Source organism: Alexandromys fortis, unplaced genomic scaffold, assembly GCF_014885135.2.
Source record: "Alexandromys fortis isolate MF-2015 unplaced genomic scaffold, M_Fortis_MF-2015_v1.1 scaffold_75, whole genome shotgun sequence".
Lineage (NCBI taxonomy): Eukaryota > Metazoa > Chordata > Mammalia > Rodentia > Cricetidae > Alexandromys > Alexandromys fortis.
The window spans coordinates 3269836-3287801 of NW_026067956.1; the positions used below are offsets into that span (position 1 = coordinate 3269836).

The following is a 17966-nucleotide window of genomic DNA, read 5'->3' on the forward strand; positions in this document are numbered from 1 at the left end:
TTTCTGCCAATCCCTGCATCCCTTTCTGGAGGTACAAGCCTATGAGAGTTCAGTGGGGTTACAGGGGTTCAGTTGCTAAGAATGAGTGTCCAACAGCTAGCCTGGGAGAGTTGAAGACTATCTAGCTATGAAAAAGGAAATTTAGATTATAGGGGTCTCAGGGACCATCTGATGGTCCAAATGCTTTAATGTTGCCATCCAGAGAACTTCCTTATGGCCACAGTTGGTGGGAGAAAGACCGCATTTACTCAATTCCTCCCCTCGCGAGGCCTGGAGAACAAGGAAGCACTGCGATTGCAGTTCACACATTCACCACATGGGGGGCGCAGGCATTCTCGTCTCACTTTCCACATCCGTTATTGCTGGTTTTCCAGCTGTTAAATTCGAGGTCAACCCCAACCCAACTTTTCTACTCAAAAACATTACCGCTTATTGAGCACCACTAAAGGCTAGACATCGACAACTTTATCAAAACATTTTTACATATTTGCAATCATGTTTTACAACAAAGATTAATCAACACTTAAACGTTTCCAAGTGACTCATACACACATTAGAGTGCGAAATACAGCTTTATGTCTGTAACGCTGTGGCATAGATGTCCCATTTAAACACTAGATTTAGGTATTGTGGCTGGCTTGTTTTCCCACAGCTAACAACAAGGCAGTCTACGTAAAGATTTTTCAAGGTGTCTTACACACACAGCGTGTGCTCGGTAAACTAAAATGGCGATTTTAAGTGACAGCAGCAAATTGTGAACGGTTCACTTTCTCAGCTGTAGCGTCCCTCGGTCTCAGAAGAGACCTCTTAGGTGCACAGCTCTGATTCCACCAGATAAGGCGGGATTTGGGCTATGGCTTCTATCCAACACAGTCCGTCTACAAAATGTGGTGTGTGTGTGTGTGTGTGTGTGTGTGTGTGTGTGTGTCCCGCACGCGTGCATGTCGCCCTCTGGAAGTTGCCACCGGAGTGCACTGAATGCTGTAGCAGATGTGATTCTCCGAAGAGGCCAGCTGCAGAAAGTGGGAAAGCGTACTCCAGTATGCAATAGGGACCCCCCCTCTTTAAAATGCTGCACCCTCAAGCTCACCTTCTGCCCCTAAGGGACCTTTGCCCTCCGGATGTCAGAGGCCTCCTCTCCTTACTTCTGCTCTCTGACCTGCAGCAGGAGCTGTCTTCCCTGTGCTGGCCAGGTCCTCCTGGGGCCCTCAGTTGCAAGGTCCAGGGACTGACACCCTAGCCACCTCCTGTAGGCCTGCTCGGAGTTCGCCAAAGGTCCGCTAACTTCCTGGAAAGTGCTGGCTCCACCCTTCTTTAAATCCTAAATATCGTTGAACAACCCGCTACCATCTTTATTCTTCCAAATAAAAATTTCAATACACAATAGAAAAAAGTTTTTTAAAGCACATAGTAAAAATTCAAACACTATTAAAATAATATAAAGTTAAAAACTAACTTCACTCTTTAAAAGCTTTTCAGGCCAGTCGTGCTGTGTTTAAAATCCCAGCACTTTAAAGTCTAAGACCGGAGGGTCACCCAGGAGTTCAAGGGTAACCAGGGTGCCACAGTGAGTTCCAAACCAGCCTGCATTATACTGTGAGGCTTTTTCTCACAAAACCAAAACCTCGCAGAAGAGTGTGGAGGACCGGAAACGTCTGTCTTGGCCTAAACCATGTCAAGACCATTAGCATCTGAGCGCTTGCCTTTTCTTGGTACCAGTCCACTCTCTCCCAGACTCTGGGAGTTGGCAAGCCCGCGGGGAGTCGTGGGGGAAGGAGGAACAGAGGGGTGTGGGTGCTGGGGAGCAGGCGAATAAGCTTCCAGCCTGCCTCAACAGAGCGGAAGCCGCCCAGGGAGAGAGCTGCGTCTCCAGTGGTTACCACTGGAAGAAAACCGCTGCATCCTTCCTACCGGTGGGAGGAGCCTGAGTAGAGGAACCCTGTCTCCAGCTCCTCCAGGAGAGATCGCAGGTCTCCGTTCCGGGGCGCACCCCACCTCCAGCACCCCCAGGGGAAGAGCTTGCAGCTCCTCCATCTCGGAGGGTCCCCATCTCCAGAGTTCCCAGGAGAGAAGCCCGCAGCTCCCCACCCAGGACGAGCAGGGACCCTGGAGTCCCGGAAGCGGCTTCCCGCCTATCCCCCCGGAAGAGTTATTCGGCTCCGGGCCGCCGGGGCCAACTCGCCTCCCGCAGGCTGAACTTGTCGTCCCTCGCCCCCGCATCCGTGTCCTCCCCACCACCGTCTCCGGTCTGGAACTGGGAAGCGCGAGCGGATTGCGCTCCCGCTGCAGCCGCTGGGACCCGGTTTCGTAGGGTACAGCTAGCTCTGCGGGACCCGTCTGGGTGCACCCGGTCTCCTCCTCACCCTCCCCGGGCCGCACACGTGCACGTAGTCAACACTTTTTTTTTTTTTAACCTTTGGTGAAAAGGGCAATTACAGAAAAGTTAAGCAGCGTCTCTTCCGGTCACGCGCAGCTGGGTGGCACGTTTGTTTTTGTTGAACACGTTGCCTTCCGCCTTCCCCGGGCCCTCCTGTACTTCACGTGTTCCCTCCCCCTTCAAACGTTCTGAAGATTTGAGAAACGCAGCCAGCTAAGACTGCGACTGGAGGCTGGAACTACGTCCTGCACAGCCTGACCACCGCCCTAGAAACGAAGCCCAAGGTTCCCATTTTCTCTTCCCTTTCCTGACCACCAAAGCACGCCTGTGGGCGGGGTTGTTGTTTGTTTTGAGACCAGATCTTTGAGTAGCCTGGGTTCGCTAAGTAGACCAGGCTGGCCTTAGTTCTCTTGAGATCCTTCTGCCTCTGCCTCTGGGGCTGCTGGGATTAAAGGCTTGCACTACCACATCCGGCAGGCGGTAGAAATGTAAGATTACGGTGCATTGTACAGGCGGACTTTTCCAGAACTTTCTCTGAAGGAGGCCTGGGACTCTGAGCTGGGAGATAATTAGGATCCCAGTGTCTAGCAAGCCGCCTTCCAGCCCAGCAGTTTCCCCTGACGGTCTGAGTAGATGAACTTTTACCACATTTCCAAGAGTGTGGGTGGGAATCCAAGTGTGGATGAATTTAAATATTGCACTGAAGCCTAAGACTTAGCACAGTTGGTAGAGGGGTTGCTTAGCTTGCAAGATGCCCTGGGTGTGCACATTAACCAGGAGTGGCCAAGCAGTCCTGGAATCACAGTGCCATGGGGTGGAGACCATCCATACACAGAGGGCTGTAGGCCAGCTTGGCATCTGGAATATAGGCAAAACTGTCTCAAGACAGGAAAGAAAAATAGCATTATTGAATGTGTTGCTTATAAATTATGAGAATTTGTGGGATGTCTCGGGTATCCCAATTTTCCGGTTAAAATCTGTTTTAAGTGTCTTAGTGGGGGGGGGGGTCGCTAGAGAGATGGCTCAGCGGTTAAGAGCATTACCTGCTCTTCCAAAGGTCCTGAGTTCAATTCCCAGCAACCATATGGTGGCTCACAACCATCTGTAATGAGGTCTAGTGCCCTCTTCTGGCTTGCAGGCATACATGTAGACAGAATATTGTATACATAATAAATAAATATTTTTTTTAAAAAAGTGTCTTAGTGGGGAGAGGGGAGGAAGGGAGTTGTATGTGGCTCACACTTGTAATTCCAGTGCTCACATTGGGGAGACTCAGACAGGAGGATTGTTCAGAGTTCAAGACCAGCCTTGGCTACAGAGTGATACTTAAAAACACCACCAAAACAAAACATCAGAAAGCCAACAACCAACCTGCCTTTAGAAACACTGAAATAATAACTGCCTGCTGTGTGCCTTTGATAATCTTCACCATAGTTTATGGCCCAGGGCCGGTGAGTGGCAGATAAGGTTAGGTGGAACCTTGCGGGGGAGGGGAGGGCAGCTCCCACTCAGTAAAGTCAGGATGTAGACCACTTGGGTGGTCTTATCCTGGTGGCTCTCAGTGACGTTGAATGATTGAGAACAGGGAGGCGAGGGGTGACAGGCTGTCCTGCCTTGCCTTTACTGTAGCTTTTCAGCCATCAGAGAGACATCAGACATCAGGCCTCAAGCTGGTTGGTAGCCTCCTTGCCTGGCTGGTGTCTGCTTGTCACAGTTCTGAGCTCTGCCAGCGCTGTAGTCCTATAGAGAGAGCCACTGTTATTGATCTCATAACTAGTGCATCTCTCCCTCCTCTGGGGTGGTCCTGAGAGAGCCAGAGCCAAGGATGGGCGAGTAAGCAGAGGATTGGAATGATTGCTTTGGGGGTGGGATTGGGAAAGACAAAGAGAAAGCACGGAGATGACGTCGAGGTCTAATATACCTGGCAAAAAGTAACAAGGAGGTGTTGCAAGCTTGTAATCCCAGCACTTGGGAGCTTGAGGCAGGAGGAAAGCTGTCAGTCTTGAGGACAGCTAGAGCAACACAGTGCCAGCTCACCTATAGCGAGACTCTGTCTCAAGAAGCCAAACGAATAAGGAGTGGCCAACCACTGAGGTGGCTGCGCCTTTGAAGCAGACCGTGCCTGCTACATGACGTCAAGCATGTGATGTTGATTATATTTGCTGCATGGATAAGGATGAGGGACCAGGAAGAGAAACCAAAGCTCCGAAGCTGGGGCCTTACCCTGCCCCAACTCAGTTGTCTCTGAGATCTGACCCCTCTTACCTCAGTCAGGCTCCAGTTTTGGCACATACATCATACATCCTTAAAGTGGGTGACCCAAACTGGTACCTTGGGGTACCATACCATCAGACATGCTCTAGAGGACCGAGCTAAGTCAGTGTGCCACTTTCTACTTGCAGAGATGCCGGAAGGGCCATCTGTGAGGAAGTTTCACCGCCTTGTCTCCCCTTTTGTGGGCCAAAAGGTGGTCAAGACAGGAGGGAGCAGTAAGAAGCTGAACCCTGCCTCCTTCCAGTCTTTGTGGCTCCAGGATGCCCGGGTGAGTTTTGCTTGCCCCAGATCTCGAGTGTGCAGGCATTTAGCCAAGATGTTTTATGACATCTTTTCTTTCAGCAGTGCTAGGACTGCATGTGTCCCTGCAGTGTGATGTTTCCCGTCACTGTGGACTGGGGCCCGTAAAGAACATACAAAAAAGGGGCCTGAAGGTTGCATGCGTAATCTGGAGAACGTCTCTTCTTTCTTACCTACGTCTCTGGTGTGGTTCTGCTGGCCCCTGCAGGCCAGCTGTGAAGGAAGGAATGAGCACTGTTGAAGATTTGGGATTCACACTTTCTCATCCTGAATGGGAGTCAGAGTTCCTTCAGGGGCCTCAGGGACTCCATGTGCACTGGCCCCTCCCTGCCTGTCTCTCCTGCCTTTCACCTAGCCAAGTCTTTCTTTGCGTGTGCTAGTTCGGTTAGTTCTTGCCCACAGTGTAGACATGTTTCCCCCTGGTTGGGCACATCCTCCTTGTTTTTCCTCAACCGTTTCCGCTCCTGCCTCTTCAGTTTACCATGGCAATGTTAGCCTCTCTTCAGATTCCACTTGACCACGCTATCCTGTCTGCTTTGCGTTAGCTGAGAGATGACCCCCCCCCCCTCTGTACTTCTGCAATAGCCTCAACTTCTTCCTGGTGCATCCTTATTGCCACGCCTGTCCTTTGTGGTGTGTACAGAGACAGAAACAGGGCAAGGCTGTGTTCTTGTCAATCTTGTATTCTTCTTGCTTAGCTACGAGCATCTGCGCGTAGGAGGTGTGGGGTGAATTTTGTACAGTAGCAATTGGTCTCTGCTGCTCCTGCTTAGCTGTGTGATCAGAAGCAAGTTCTCATTGTCTTTGTTCTCATTTCTTCAATTGTATATGGGGCGTAAAACCCTTTGTGGTAGTTTGATTGAGAATTGTCCCTATAGGCTCAGATATGTAAATACTTGGTCATCAGAGACTAGAACTCTTGGGAAAGATTAGGACCTGAGGCCTTGTTGGAGATGTGGGCTTTGAGATTTCAAAAGCCCATGCGAGGCCCAGTGTCTGTCTGTCTCTCTCTCTCTCTCTCTCTCTCTCTCTCTCTCTCTCTCTCTCTCTCCTGTCTCTGCATTAGGATGTAAAGCTCCCCAATACTGCACCATGCCTGTCTGCTCCCTGCCATGATGATTATGGGCTAACCCTCTAAAACTGAAGCAAGCTACCAGTTCAATGTGTTCTTTTATAAGAGTTGCCTTGGTCAGTGTGTCTCTTCACAGCAATAGAACACAGACTAAGATACACTTGTTTGTTAAAACCTTTGTAAGAATAGACTTTATACCCCACACAAAATACTAGTCCCTGCTAGACTGTGAGTTCTCTTCCATTTTATATATGTGCACGCACATGTGTACACATGCTCCTCATAGGCTACAGGATCATCTTTTAAGTGGAAGATGTCTCATAGCCCTTCCCATATAGTTCATCACTGGAAACTGAAACTCTGAATTGTCCAAGTTTAAGAGTTCAGGTCTTCCAGACTTCAGGCTCTTTGTAGAGACTGTCCCTGTTTGGGTCCCATGGCTTTGGTCCCCCAGCACTTAAAATGAGAGCTGGCACTTACTCATCACTGAATAGATTTGGAAACAGATAAATATATGGTAGGGAATCTGGTGATGGAGTGGATCCTGTTTTATAGGAAACAGAGGAGACATCCATGCTGTAGAAACCCTAGGGAGACCTGAGCCTGGGACTGCCTGATGGTACTCCTAGGGATTTTTCATCCAAGGGATATAGATTTAGGTAGACTGTATTTTAATAAGAAAACTGCCCAGCAATACTAAATGGAGAGAATCATAGCTGTAATTAAGGCCCAGTAATGCCTTGACATGAAAGGGTCCTTCTGTCCTGAAAGAGACGGGACTTGGGATGGTCCTAGAAGATTAGAGAATATAGATATATAGATACTTCAGGGGAGAAGACTGTGCGAGTGTGTGTATGCACGTGTGTGTGTGTAGAATATAACATGTACAAGGATGCATGCATGAGTATACTTGTGCATGTGGAGGGTATCAGTTGCTGTTGGGGTTTCCCCACAGAAGTTCTCACGTTATCTTCTTAAACAGTATCTCTCACTGAGTGTGGCGCGCACCACTTGGCTAGACTAACTGACCAGTGAGTGCCAGGGATTCTCCTGGCTCCACCTCCCAGTGCTGGTGTTACAGGCTCAACCGGCTGTACTTAGCCACCAGCCTCAAGCTCTTCTCCCTCTGCCAAGTTCTTGAGGCCTCCCATCCTCGGGCTTGTCTAGGGTCAGAGTGGGTGGGATTCAACAGGGCAGGTCCCTGCGTCTCAGCTATACCGTATGTGTCAGCATCCTGTACCTGCTTCCCGTTTCACAGAGGGATGCCTTGTCTCACCTGCTTGACTTGAGTTTACTCACTGAGCCATCTCAGTGGCCCAGATCTTGAGCTCTCAATCCCCCTGCCTCAGCCTCCTTAGTGTTGAGATTACAGACGTGAGCCATCACACCCATCGGATTATATAGTTCTTTGTTTTGTTTTGTTTTGTTTTGTTTTGTTTGTGAGTTCTCCTGTGGTTGGTAACTTTTTCCAGGTCCAGTTTGCTGGGTAGGGTAATCCTTCTGGGTTTTATGACATTGTTTCTTTAGCTGTGGTCCAGCCGAGTGTGTACATGCCGGTTCACTCTAGCCTAGAAAAATGTGTCATGGAGTCAGGAGCAGCTAAATGAATGAGCACTTGGATAATCTCTAGTGAGGTCCTGAAGTCTTTGGGAACATCTGTCCTTGGATGTTCTGGGTGACTGTGCTGTCCGACATTGACCTATCCCATCACTAATCCAGCTCCTCCAGTTACCTTCAGGCATTTGGAAAGCCATTCACCTCTTTTGACACCACTGTTACAGAAGAGCAAAGGACAAAGAAATCCTCTGTGCTAGGACAAGCTTTGGGCGAGAAGGATCCAGACTGTTGGCAGCTATCTGTGAAGCTTTGGCGCCTGTGTAGGGCTCTAAGGATCAGTACATGTTCATTTTTTATTGTCGTCGTTTTGTTTTGCTAGGTGCATGGAAAACAATTATTCCTTCGGTTTGATCCAGAGGAGGAGATGGAGCTACTCGGCAGCAGCCCACAGCCTGTGCAAAGAGTGTGGCAGAAAGAGGCCCAGAACCCGGAGCTGGCCCTGGGGCCCCATGCTCAGGAAACTTCTGCAGGCCCCTCTGGATCTGGGGAGCCTGTGCCTAGTGGATCTGATGACCCCTGTGGTCCTGGGGGGCACAGCCTGTTAGCAGTTGCCCAGAGGTGGCTGGAGGTCAGATTTGGTTTGTTTGGCAGCATCTGGGTGAACGACTTCTCCAGAGCAAAGAAAGCTAACAAGAGAGGTGACTGGAGAGACCCTGTGCCCAGGTAATGATGTGACATTGACAGGGGTCCTAATAGGGTCTGCAGCGTTCATACGGTCCCCTCTGTGGCAAGGCAGTGGCTGAACAGTCGCACTTGGTGATGGCCAGACCTTGCTATCCAGGAAGCAGAGTCTGTAGGTGGAGTTTTTCTGTCCCACCCGCCCACTCCCGTATAACCTTTCAGCCTTATTATTAATTATGATTACTTGACCAATAGCTCAGGCTCATTACTAACTAGCTCTTACAACTTAAACTAACCTATTTCTATTCATCTTTGTGCTACCCCAAGGCTCATGGTATTTACCTCTCTGGCATGTCCTGCTTACTCTCTGTCTGACTGGCGATTCCTCTGCCTCTGCCTTTCTTCATCCCAACATCCTTAGTTTGGTTGTCCTGCCTATGCTTCCTGACTGGCTACGGCCAGTCAACTTTTTACTGAACCCATTCAAGTGACAATTTTTTTTACAGTATATGAGAAAGGATTATTCCATAGCAAGAAAGAGGTGTATATTCACCCTTAAGAATTGGACTGTGGTCTGCCCTCCAAAAGATTCTTTTTTTTTTAATATTTATTTATTATTTATTTATTTATTATGTATACAATATTCTGTCTGTATGCCTGAAGGCCAGAAGAGGGCGCCAGACCTCTTTACAGATGGTTGTGAGCCACCATGTGGTTTCTGGGAATTGAACTCAGGACCTTTGGAAGAGCAGGCAATGCTCTTAACCACTGAGCCATCTCTCCAGCCCCCCTCCAAAAGATTCTAACTACCTGGGTCACTGAAAGAATAGAGTGGGTTTCCAGTCAGCATGAGACTTGAGGATGAACTGACTCAGAAGAAAAGTGTGTCTAGACTCTTACTTGGTTTGTGAACACTGAGAACTGTGTTTGTGTATAAAGCTTATGTATAGGATTATTTCCTTAGAGTCAGTTCCCAGTTGCTTCCAGAAGGGAATGAACATTCTCATGGCTGGATTTGCTCAATCCTTACTGGCATTGGGCTATTTGTATACATGCTAGCAATAAAAAGTATCTATTTCATTATTATTGCATGAGTATGCGTGTACACCCCAGTGTGAAGGTCAGAAGACAGCTTCTGGGAGCTGATTCTCTCCTTTCACTGTGGGTCCTGGAAATCAAACTCAGGTTAGGGTTTCATAGCAAGCCTGCTACGTCAACTCAGCATCCTCCTGCTGAAATTCTTTAAACTCTGAGATACTAAGTCTAGTAGCCTGTGTTGTCAGGATTATTTCCAGGCCAGTGTGCATCCTTTGAGTGTGTTTATAAAGCATTTTGGTATTCAGGGTTTTTAAGTTTTTATGGTCAATGGTCATGTGTAACTTTGCCTTTTAGCAAAAGATTCCACTTCCAGTGAGTCACACAGGTACTCTAGTTTATGTTTGATGGGTTGTTTTGTGACACTGTGCATTGTTGCTAAGCAAGTTCTCCGAGCCTTACCTCCAATCCCCGAAAGAGTATTTTTTTATTACTTATTCATTGTGTGTGTGTGTGTGAGAGAGAGAGAGAGAGAGTGAGTGAGTGTATACATAAGCCATATTGTGTTGAGATCAGAGAACAACTTGCAGCAGCTGATTCTGTGGGTGGGTTCTGGAGCATGTGGTCCTGGAAATCAAGCTCAAGTCATCAGGGCTGATGGCAAACACCTTTACTCTCTGAGCCAACTTGTTGGCTCTGACCATTGAAAACAAGAAAGGAAGAAATATTGCTGTGTTATTTATAACAAGGGTCTTCCTATATTGCCTAGGCTAGCCTTGAATTCATAATCCTCCTGTCTCAGCCTCTCTGAGTGCTGGGATTACAGGCATTACCACCGTGCCCACCTCCTAGCTTTTTGAAGTTTCCTCTGCTCTTCCCAAGAAGACGTGGACCCAGGTTCTCCTACTTCCGCTGTGGAGACAGATCTGTTGGGTTAGCTGTCCCTACAAAGTATCCCATTATTTCCTTACCAAAGTGTGTGAGGTGTCTTTTCTGTCCTTACATCCAAAAGGCTCAGGGTGTGTAGGAGACACACACACATATCTAGGCTAATCCAGCCTGAAACTGGGAGTGGTGCCCTCTTGGCCACCATTTCTTCATCTGCTCCCTAATGCACCTGCCCACCTCTGCTTAGTTTTCCACTAACCTGGACTCAGACTTACAGCTTTTCATGTTTCTGTCTGTCAAACATGTATTGCTATAACGTAATTAGAAAACAACATATATGCATGTTTTACTTCATTCCATTTGGCCCTGAGATGTTTATGATTCTGACCATGGAGCCTTAATTTCCCAGTTTGATCCAGACTAGTCTAGAAACTTAATGTACGGTCTACCTGACTGCTGTCGAGTAGAAATTGTGTGTATGTGTGATCTGTCCCATGGTAACTGTGTGTAAATGTGACCTACATAGTGGTCATTGTATGTACATGTGACATAATTACATGGGGTAACTATATGATGATGTACATTGATTGCTGTATGTGTGAGATGATTATATTATAACTATACATACATGTGAACTGACTCTATAGGGGTCTGTTTATATATCATGAACTGACTGTACATTGGTGGTTTTAATGGATGATCTCATTGTACATAAGAACACTGTATGTACGATCCCTTCTGTCTTCACAGGCTGGTGCTCCATTTTGATGGTGGTGGCTTCCTGGCATTTTATAGTTGCCAGATGTCGTGGAGTCCTCCCCCAGAGGTTGAGCCCACCTGCGACATCTTGTCTGATAAATTCCATCGAGGACAAGCCTTGGAAGCTCTGAGCCAGGCTCAGCCTGTATGCTATACACTATTGGACCAGAGATACTTTTCAGGACTAGGTATGACTCGTGCAATGGGAGAGAACCCCACAGAGTTGATTAATGGGAAAGTCACGCATGTGTAGGGTAGTCAAGACTTGAGGACTCCTATCCCAGTTGTGCCGACACTCCTGGTTTTGAGGTTGGCTCATCATCCCTAGATTTTAGACTCAGAGGTGGGATTAGGTGGCCCTCACTTCTCTGTCTGGCCCAGTGGTGTAGGAGGGTCATCTGTCTATGTGTTACTTCCATTGGTTAATAAAGAAACTGCCTTGGCCTTTTGATAGGCCAGCCCTTAGGTGGGTGGAGTAGACAGAACACAATTCTGGGAGGAAGAAAGCAGAGTCAGGCAGATGCCATGAATCTCCGGCCCGAGATGGAGATGGACGTAGGTTAGGATCTTTCCCGGTAAGCCACAGCTTCCGTGGTACTACACAGATTTAATGGAAATGGGTTAATCAAGATGTGAGAGTTAGCCAATAAGAGGCTAGAAATAATGGGCCAGGCAGTGTTTAAATGAATACAGTTTCCATGTAATTATTTCGGGGATTAGCCAGGCGGCCAGGAACTGGGTGGGACACAACCACTGGCTGCTCATCTTTGCCACAGCCCAGCACCCACATGATAGTGTTTACTGCTCTAGAGGCAGTGGGAGGGACCTGGGTAAATGGAGCCGGTGAATGAGACAGACTGAAGTTTCATGCAATAGCCAAATTTATTCAGAGCATCAGACAGCTTGACTCTGAGGGCTAAGAGGGGTCACCCAAGTGACGTTCTCATGAGTTCAAGTTGTATACAATCATGAGGACGAGCCATAGGGCGTAAAAACATGGTTTTATACAGAGGCCTGAACGAATCATAATAGCAATTGTAATGAACAATGAAGTAAACACACTTCTATCCCCTGTACCTGAGGGGCGCATGAACACACATTCCAAGAACTCCGTTTTGAAGAAACTGAGGCCACAAGACTCTTGTATTTTGTGTGTGTGTGTGTGTGTGTGTGTGTGTGTGTTGAGTTTTCTCACAGTACTCAGAATTCTCCTCACATGACTCTGTTCTTGAACTGTGTTCTGACATGACAGGACTGTCAGTTGTGAGCCTCCTGATGGCGTATTAGTATCACCTAACACAGTGATAATGTCTTATACCTGGCTTCCTCTAAAGCCTGGTGACCTCCGGAGCATATAGAAGATTCAGGGTCATGACATGCTGTGAATGGTTGTCCTTAAGGCCATCAGAAGAAAGGAAGGTGTGTTCCTACACATCTTGGGTGATGGAGCTTCCTGCTCTCAAACCAGAGGCAAACATCAGGTCAGCTCCCAGCTCTTACAAGGCACGAGAAAAAAGCAGGTCTCTGCTTTGGAGAACTGAGTGGTGAAACTGAGCATTTCCAGTCGAGACAAGGAGTGTGCTGTGCTTAGGTCCAGGGAGGGCGGCCTTCTTACTGCTCTCAGGAGAGCAAGCAGTAAGTGCTGCACAGCTGGCCGCTCCAGCAGTTGCTGTTAGCAGGACTGTGCCCTTTTACAAAGTGTGACTTTGCCTGCCATGGGTGCGGCTCACTATGGGAAGGTGGGAAAGCCTTGTGCTTTCATGGGAGAACCAGTTTCTATGCCAGAGGAGCAACGAGGCTTCTAGAAGCAGCTTTCGGGGGTATACGGAGAGCTGACTGCACAACGATACTGGTGACAGCCAGTGCGACTCATGTGACTCCAGCGACCCAGGCACACGGCCCTGGCCTCATGCTACTCCGTGAGATAATCGCTTGTTAGCTTTCTCTTTTATCGAGATGAGGAAATTAAAGCAAAGGGCACCTATCTGGTGAGAGGCAGCGCTGAGCTGAGTCCAGGGAGCCGGCCACTCAAGTTCCCAGAGAACCTGTAACTAGAAGTGCAATTGTGAAACTCTTGGGGGAGTGGGGAGGAACCACAACTGTTTCATCCGTTGCCACCTTGTGTCATCGGGCTCACTCTCCTCTCCTTAGCAAGGTCATTGCTCGGTGGCCAGCAAGCTGGTCTCCACTCGTCGTTGTAACTTAGTTTGCTAGCTAGTGTGGTAGCACGCATCTTTAACTCAACACTCGGAAGATGGAGGCAGCAGGGGGATCAGGAGTTTAGCCTAGGCTCCATAATGAGTTTGAGGTTCTGTAGACAAGAGTGTTTCCTAACCCCATGTCTCTCTTTGTTTCCAGGGAACATTATAAAGAACGAAGCCTTGTTCAGAGCAGGGATCCATCCTCTCTCTCTCGGTTCGCTCCTGAGTTCTTCCTCTCTAGAGGCCCTCGTGAATCATGTGGTGGAGTTCAGTTCAGATTGGCTGCGGGACAAACTCCAAGGCAAGGAACAGCACACACAGATCTACAAGAAGGAGCAGTGTCCTTCTGGTCACCAGGTTATGAAGGAGAGCTTTGGGCCCCCTGGTAGACTCCAGAGGCTTACCTGGTGGTGCCCTCAGTGCCAGCCCCGGCTGCCATCTGAGGAGCCGTAGAATCTGCTGTTGTCATAAAACACTTGGCCATCTTCATGGAACTTGTAGCCTTGAAGATCTAGAAACCATGTGTCCTGAGAGGTGTAGGCAGGACTCGTGTGACAGGCTGGGGATGGGGTCTGGAGGGTCAGTATCGTTGATGCTCATCTCATTGGATTATGCATCAGCCACAACTTTCAGGGGGGATAGATGCTTTCCTTTTCTGGTTAATTCTATATAATCCCACCATGCTGTCAAAATCCTGACAGAGGGTTGGGAAAATGCCTGGAGCAGCAGTGATCTGAAAAAGAATGACTGGGGAACAGCTGGGGACTGGGAACAGCTGGGGGTGGGGGGGCACTGGTGGGGACTGCTAGGGGATGCTATGCTCCCAGGCCGCCTTGCTAATGTTACGTTGTGCTTTAGGAACTGGTTGATTTTGAGTCCCTCCATTTTCTTTCTTTCTCCTGGATGGGTCAGGGATGAGGGCACAGCTGCGGGCAGGTACTGCTGGTCAGCCTGCCTGGTGCCTTCCCAGTGACTGGAGACCCAGGGTGGATAGGGAGGTGTGCCCAGGGACTGTGAGAAAAGCCACTGGTTTAAGATGGGCATTTGTGACAATTCAGGTGCCCAGGGGTATAGAGAAACAATCCATCAGGTTGTTAGCAGCAAATTCGTGGAACTGGGGTAGCAATTGAAAATAAAACGGTGTGATGTTTTCTATGTTGTCTTCATTAGGCAGAAATGGTTTTTGTTGTTGGTTTTGTTTTTCTTTGTTTTGTGGTGCTGAGATGAAACCTGGGGCTTCACTTGTGTCAAGCTATGGCTGTACCACTGAGCTATGTCCAGTTCTCACCCTTCGTGAAGGGGGCGGCCCAGGCATGCAGGGTTGGCTTGATGAATCCCCTTAAGAGTAGGAGGGGAGGGAATTTCATATCTGCCCTTTGCTATGGAGAACTAGATGGACCTTGGCTTCTGTTGACCTCTGGAGGGTGTGTGTGTGCGTGTGTGTGTGTGTGTGTGTGTGTGTGTGTGTGTAGTATGTGGACATGAATGCAGTGTCCTGGGAAGCCAGAAGGCAGTGTTGGAATCTCCTGGAGCTGGATTTGCAGGCAGCTGTGACCTGCTCTGTGTTGGTGCTGGGAATCGTACTTGAGTCCTCTGGAAGAACGAGTGCTCCTAGTCATGAAGCTGCATCTCCAGTGCCCAGCACACCCTGTATGCTTACCCACGCCAGGCACCCGCCACTTAGGCCTTGTTCAGATCCTTCAGGATGAGCCATGGAGATGGATGGTTCGTCATTTAAAAATGCTTTATTTTCTATTTTTCAAGATTTTATGTTTAATGCGTGTCTTGTGTGGGGTTATCTGCACAATATTGCAGGTACCTGAGGAGGTAAGATTCCCTGAAGCTAGAGCTACGGGAGTTATGAGTCACCTGAGTGGGTGCTGGGAACTAAACTTGGGTTCTCTAGAACAGTGTGTACTCTTGATCAGTGAGCCATTTCCTCAGTCCTGAGCACTTACTCTTTACTGCCCTTACTTTATGGGTGAGTCAACAAAGTCTGGGGAGGTGATGGAACTTAAGACCACACAGTTAAGCTGAGGTGGTGCTTTAATCCCAGCTACTCAGGAGGCTGAGGCAGTAGCATCCAGTGTGTAGGCCAACCTGGTTTTGCAGAGACTCTGCCTCAGAGAGAGAACAAACGATAAACAAGATCCAAAGCCACTGTCACACACCTTAGCAAAATACCAGCTCTGCCATCTGTGCCAGAGATGTCCTAGCTGTGTCCCCAGGATGACTGAGTAGGAGACAGTCACAAGGGTGGTAACAGAGGCCTCTGACATCAGGCTTTGGGGGACGTGGAACACTGACCATGTGCAGATCAGTGACAGGAACCTTCAGGATTGCACCCCAGCAAAGAAACCCGGCAGGAACTGGTGCAGGATGCCTGGTGTTGTGCCACCAAGAGCTTCTGCAAAGCTCATCCCACACCTTCCTGTGGAGCATCTCATCATAGCCCAGCAATGTACACATTCACGACTGTGTGCATATCAAGCATGCCTTTGACATCCTCCCCCTCCTCAGGGATGGGTACTCTCTGCGGGGCTTGGTTGTCATTATCAACAGTGGCCTCCCAGGGGACTTAGGGTCCACTGGGAGAGTGCCACAGTAGGGTGGCAAGCTGTGGGTGTGGCCCCACTACATCCTCTGATTGCTGCTGGATGTGGGCGCCTGTGAGGCTGCCCCCTAGAACAGTAAGGCCACAGGCAGGTAAGCTCCTAAGTGTTATCAAGGGCTCTTCTAATTCTTGGATGACCTGAAGTGTAGGGCCAAGTCTAACTGACTTCCCAGCTGTTTCTAATAAACTGATGTTTTAAATGGAAATTTAAAAAATAAAATCAAAGACTGAGTGGGTAATTTCTCACCTCTCATGAATCTACAAGACGAAAGTCTTAAGATCAAGGCAGATTCAGTTATCTGATGAGATTCGCTCTTCTGGTTTACAGATGGCACGTTCTAGAACACTGACCTCACTATGTGTTGGGGGAGGGCTCTTCTGATATTTTTTTCCTTGCAGAAAAGACACCAATACCATGGGAATCATCTTAAAATCTACTGTATGACCTTGCTTCTATACTATTCCTCCCAAACTTCCATCTCTAAAGGTTCCCCCTTTTAGACTAAGGCTTCAGCATGGGAGTTTTGGAGGGACATGAGCATTCAGAACCAAATAGGTACATACTTTAGAGTGTTTTTTATTAACATGTTCACCATACATAATAATGGGCTTCATCATGACATTTTAATACATGTATATAAAGTATTTTGATCATATTCCCCCCATACCATTTTCTCTTGTCCTCTCCCATGATCTTCCTCGTTGAAATTGTCATTTTTCTTCTTGATCACTCAATAGGTTTATTTAGGGATACTAACAGAAGCATGGGTGACTTTCTAGTGGTCATACCACTAAAGAAAATCTGCCCCTCATTAGGTCACACAAAGGCACCACCAGACCTACTGACCTGAATTCTATTCCCAGGACTCATATGGAGGAAGAAAGACCTCCATATCTGAGAATGTGTATGATGCCACACATCAACATATAATAAAAAGATGTAAGTATAAATGGGTCTATTTGAAAGAATAAGAGGGGGGCTGGGGAGATGGCTCAAAGGTTGGGAGTACTCACTGATCTTCCAGAGGACCCAGGTTCAAATACCAGCATCCACATGACAGCTCACAACTGTCTGTAACTCCAGGGTCTAACACCCTCACACAAAATATACATGCAGGCAAAACACTGATACAAATAATATATCATAAAAAAGAGAGAATAAAAGGATTGACAAGTGTGGGAGTTGTATGAGGGTTAAAGGGGAATATGATCAAAATACATTGTGTGAAGAGTTCATCATAAAACTCGTGTGTCATTTAGGTTAATAACTTTAAAAGTTATTCCACTAGTAACCATTAACCACCTAGGGAGGGAGCCCTTCCCTGACCCTTGCAACCCTTAACTAGAGGGGTGGTTGGCTGCCCCTCCCACGCCAGATGGGGCCCAATCTTGTGCAGATTTTGCAGGCACCGCATAAATCCTGGTTTATTAACCAGAACATGAGAGGTATGTCCATCAAGAGCCCAGTTCTCTTTGTTTTAGTAGCGTTGAAAATACGATCCAAGAATCATATGCGTGGTGTCTCACAGATGAGGGATGGGGACGTCTGAGAAACTGTAGGCTGTCCCACTTGAAGCTTCATGGGGCTCAGGAAAGCCACAGGAAACTCTCCTCAGAGGAAAGCAAGACTCTGTTTACCCTGTTTTCTTTTAAATCACGAAACCTACTTTCTCTTGGAAACCTATATTCCTTAGGACACAGTGTAGAGCCCGAGTTACCGTGATCACAAGCCGCAAATCATATTTCCAGTCCCTGCTCTCCCAGTCTGACGCCGCTTTGCTAGCCCTTCCCTTAGGCGTCTTAAGAGGTAAAAGCTAACTAGGGGAGGAGGCGCGCTGGAGCAAGCGAACCTCTCTTCCCGGCACCTGAGAACACGTGGGTCTCCGCACTCCCGAACGACTACCCACGCGCGGAGCTCGCCGCCCACCTCCGACACGCAGCTCGCAAACAAAGACCCTCTTCTGGGAACCAATCGCGTTCGCTGGCCTCTTTCTAGCCCTCCAATCAGATTCTAGGGTGTGGTCATCGCGCCAGGCACCTCTGGCCTCCTATTGGCCAGCGTCTTACTGGTGCGAGAGGCTCTGACCAATCAACGCCCGTCAGTCCACTGCGCTCGCCCCGGGCTGGCGGCGCGAGCGGCGGGGCCGGTTGAGGAGGGCGGGAGGTGGGCGGGGCGTCCGGCCGCTGGCCCCGCCTCCTAGCCCTGGC

At 48.5% G+C, this 17966-nt stretch overlaps 1 protein-coding gene across 2 annotated transcripts; it reads left to right on the top strand.

The window, feature by feature from the left end:
• Nucleotides 1-1141: 1141 nt before the first annotated feature.
• On the top strand, nucleotides 1142-14299 carry Neil2 (nei like DNA glycosylase 2). 2 transcript variants are annotated; one of them, XM_050152368.1, is made up of 5 exons: nucleotides 1142-2661; nucleotides 4780-4919; nucleotides 7960-8303; nucleotides 10935-11131; nucleotides 13302-14299. In XM_050152368.1, exons 2-5 carry the CDS (start codon nucleotides 4782-4784, stop codon nucleotides 13595-13597), a joined length of 975 nt encoding a protein of 324 aa, XP_050008325.1. In that variant the 5' UTR covers nucleotides 1142-2661; nucleotides 4780-4781; the 3' UTR covers nucleotides 13598-14299. The 2 variants fall into 2 exon arrangements, with proteins under 2 accessions (XP_050008325.1, XP_050008326.1); XM_050152369.1 differs by lacking the exon at nucleotides 1142-2661 and adding an exon at nucleotides 3584-3828.
• Nucleotides 14300-17966: the final 3667 nt, after the last annotated feature.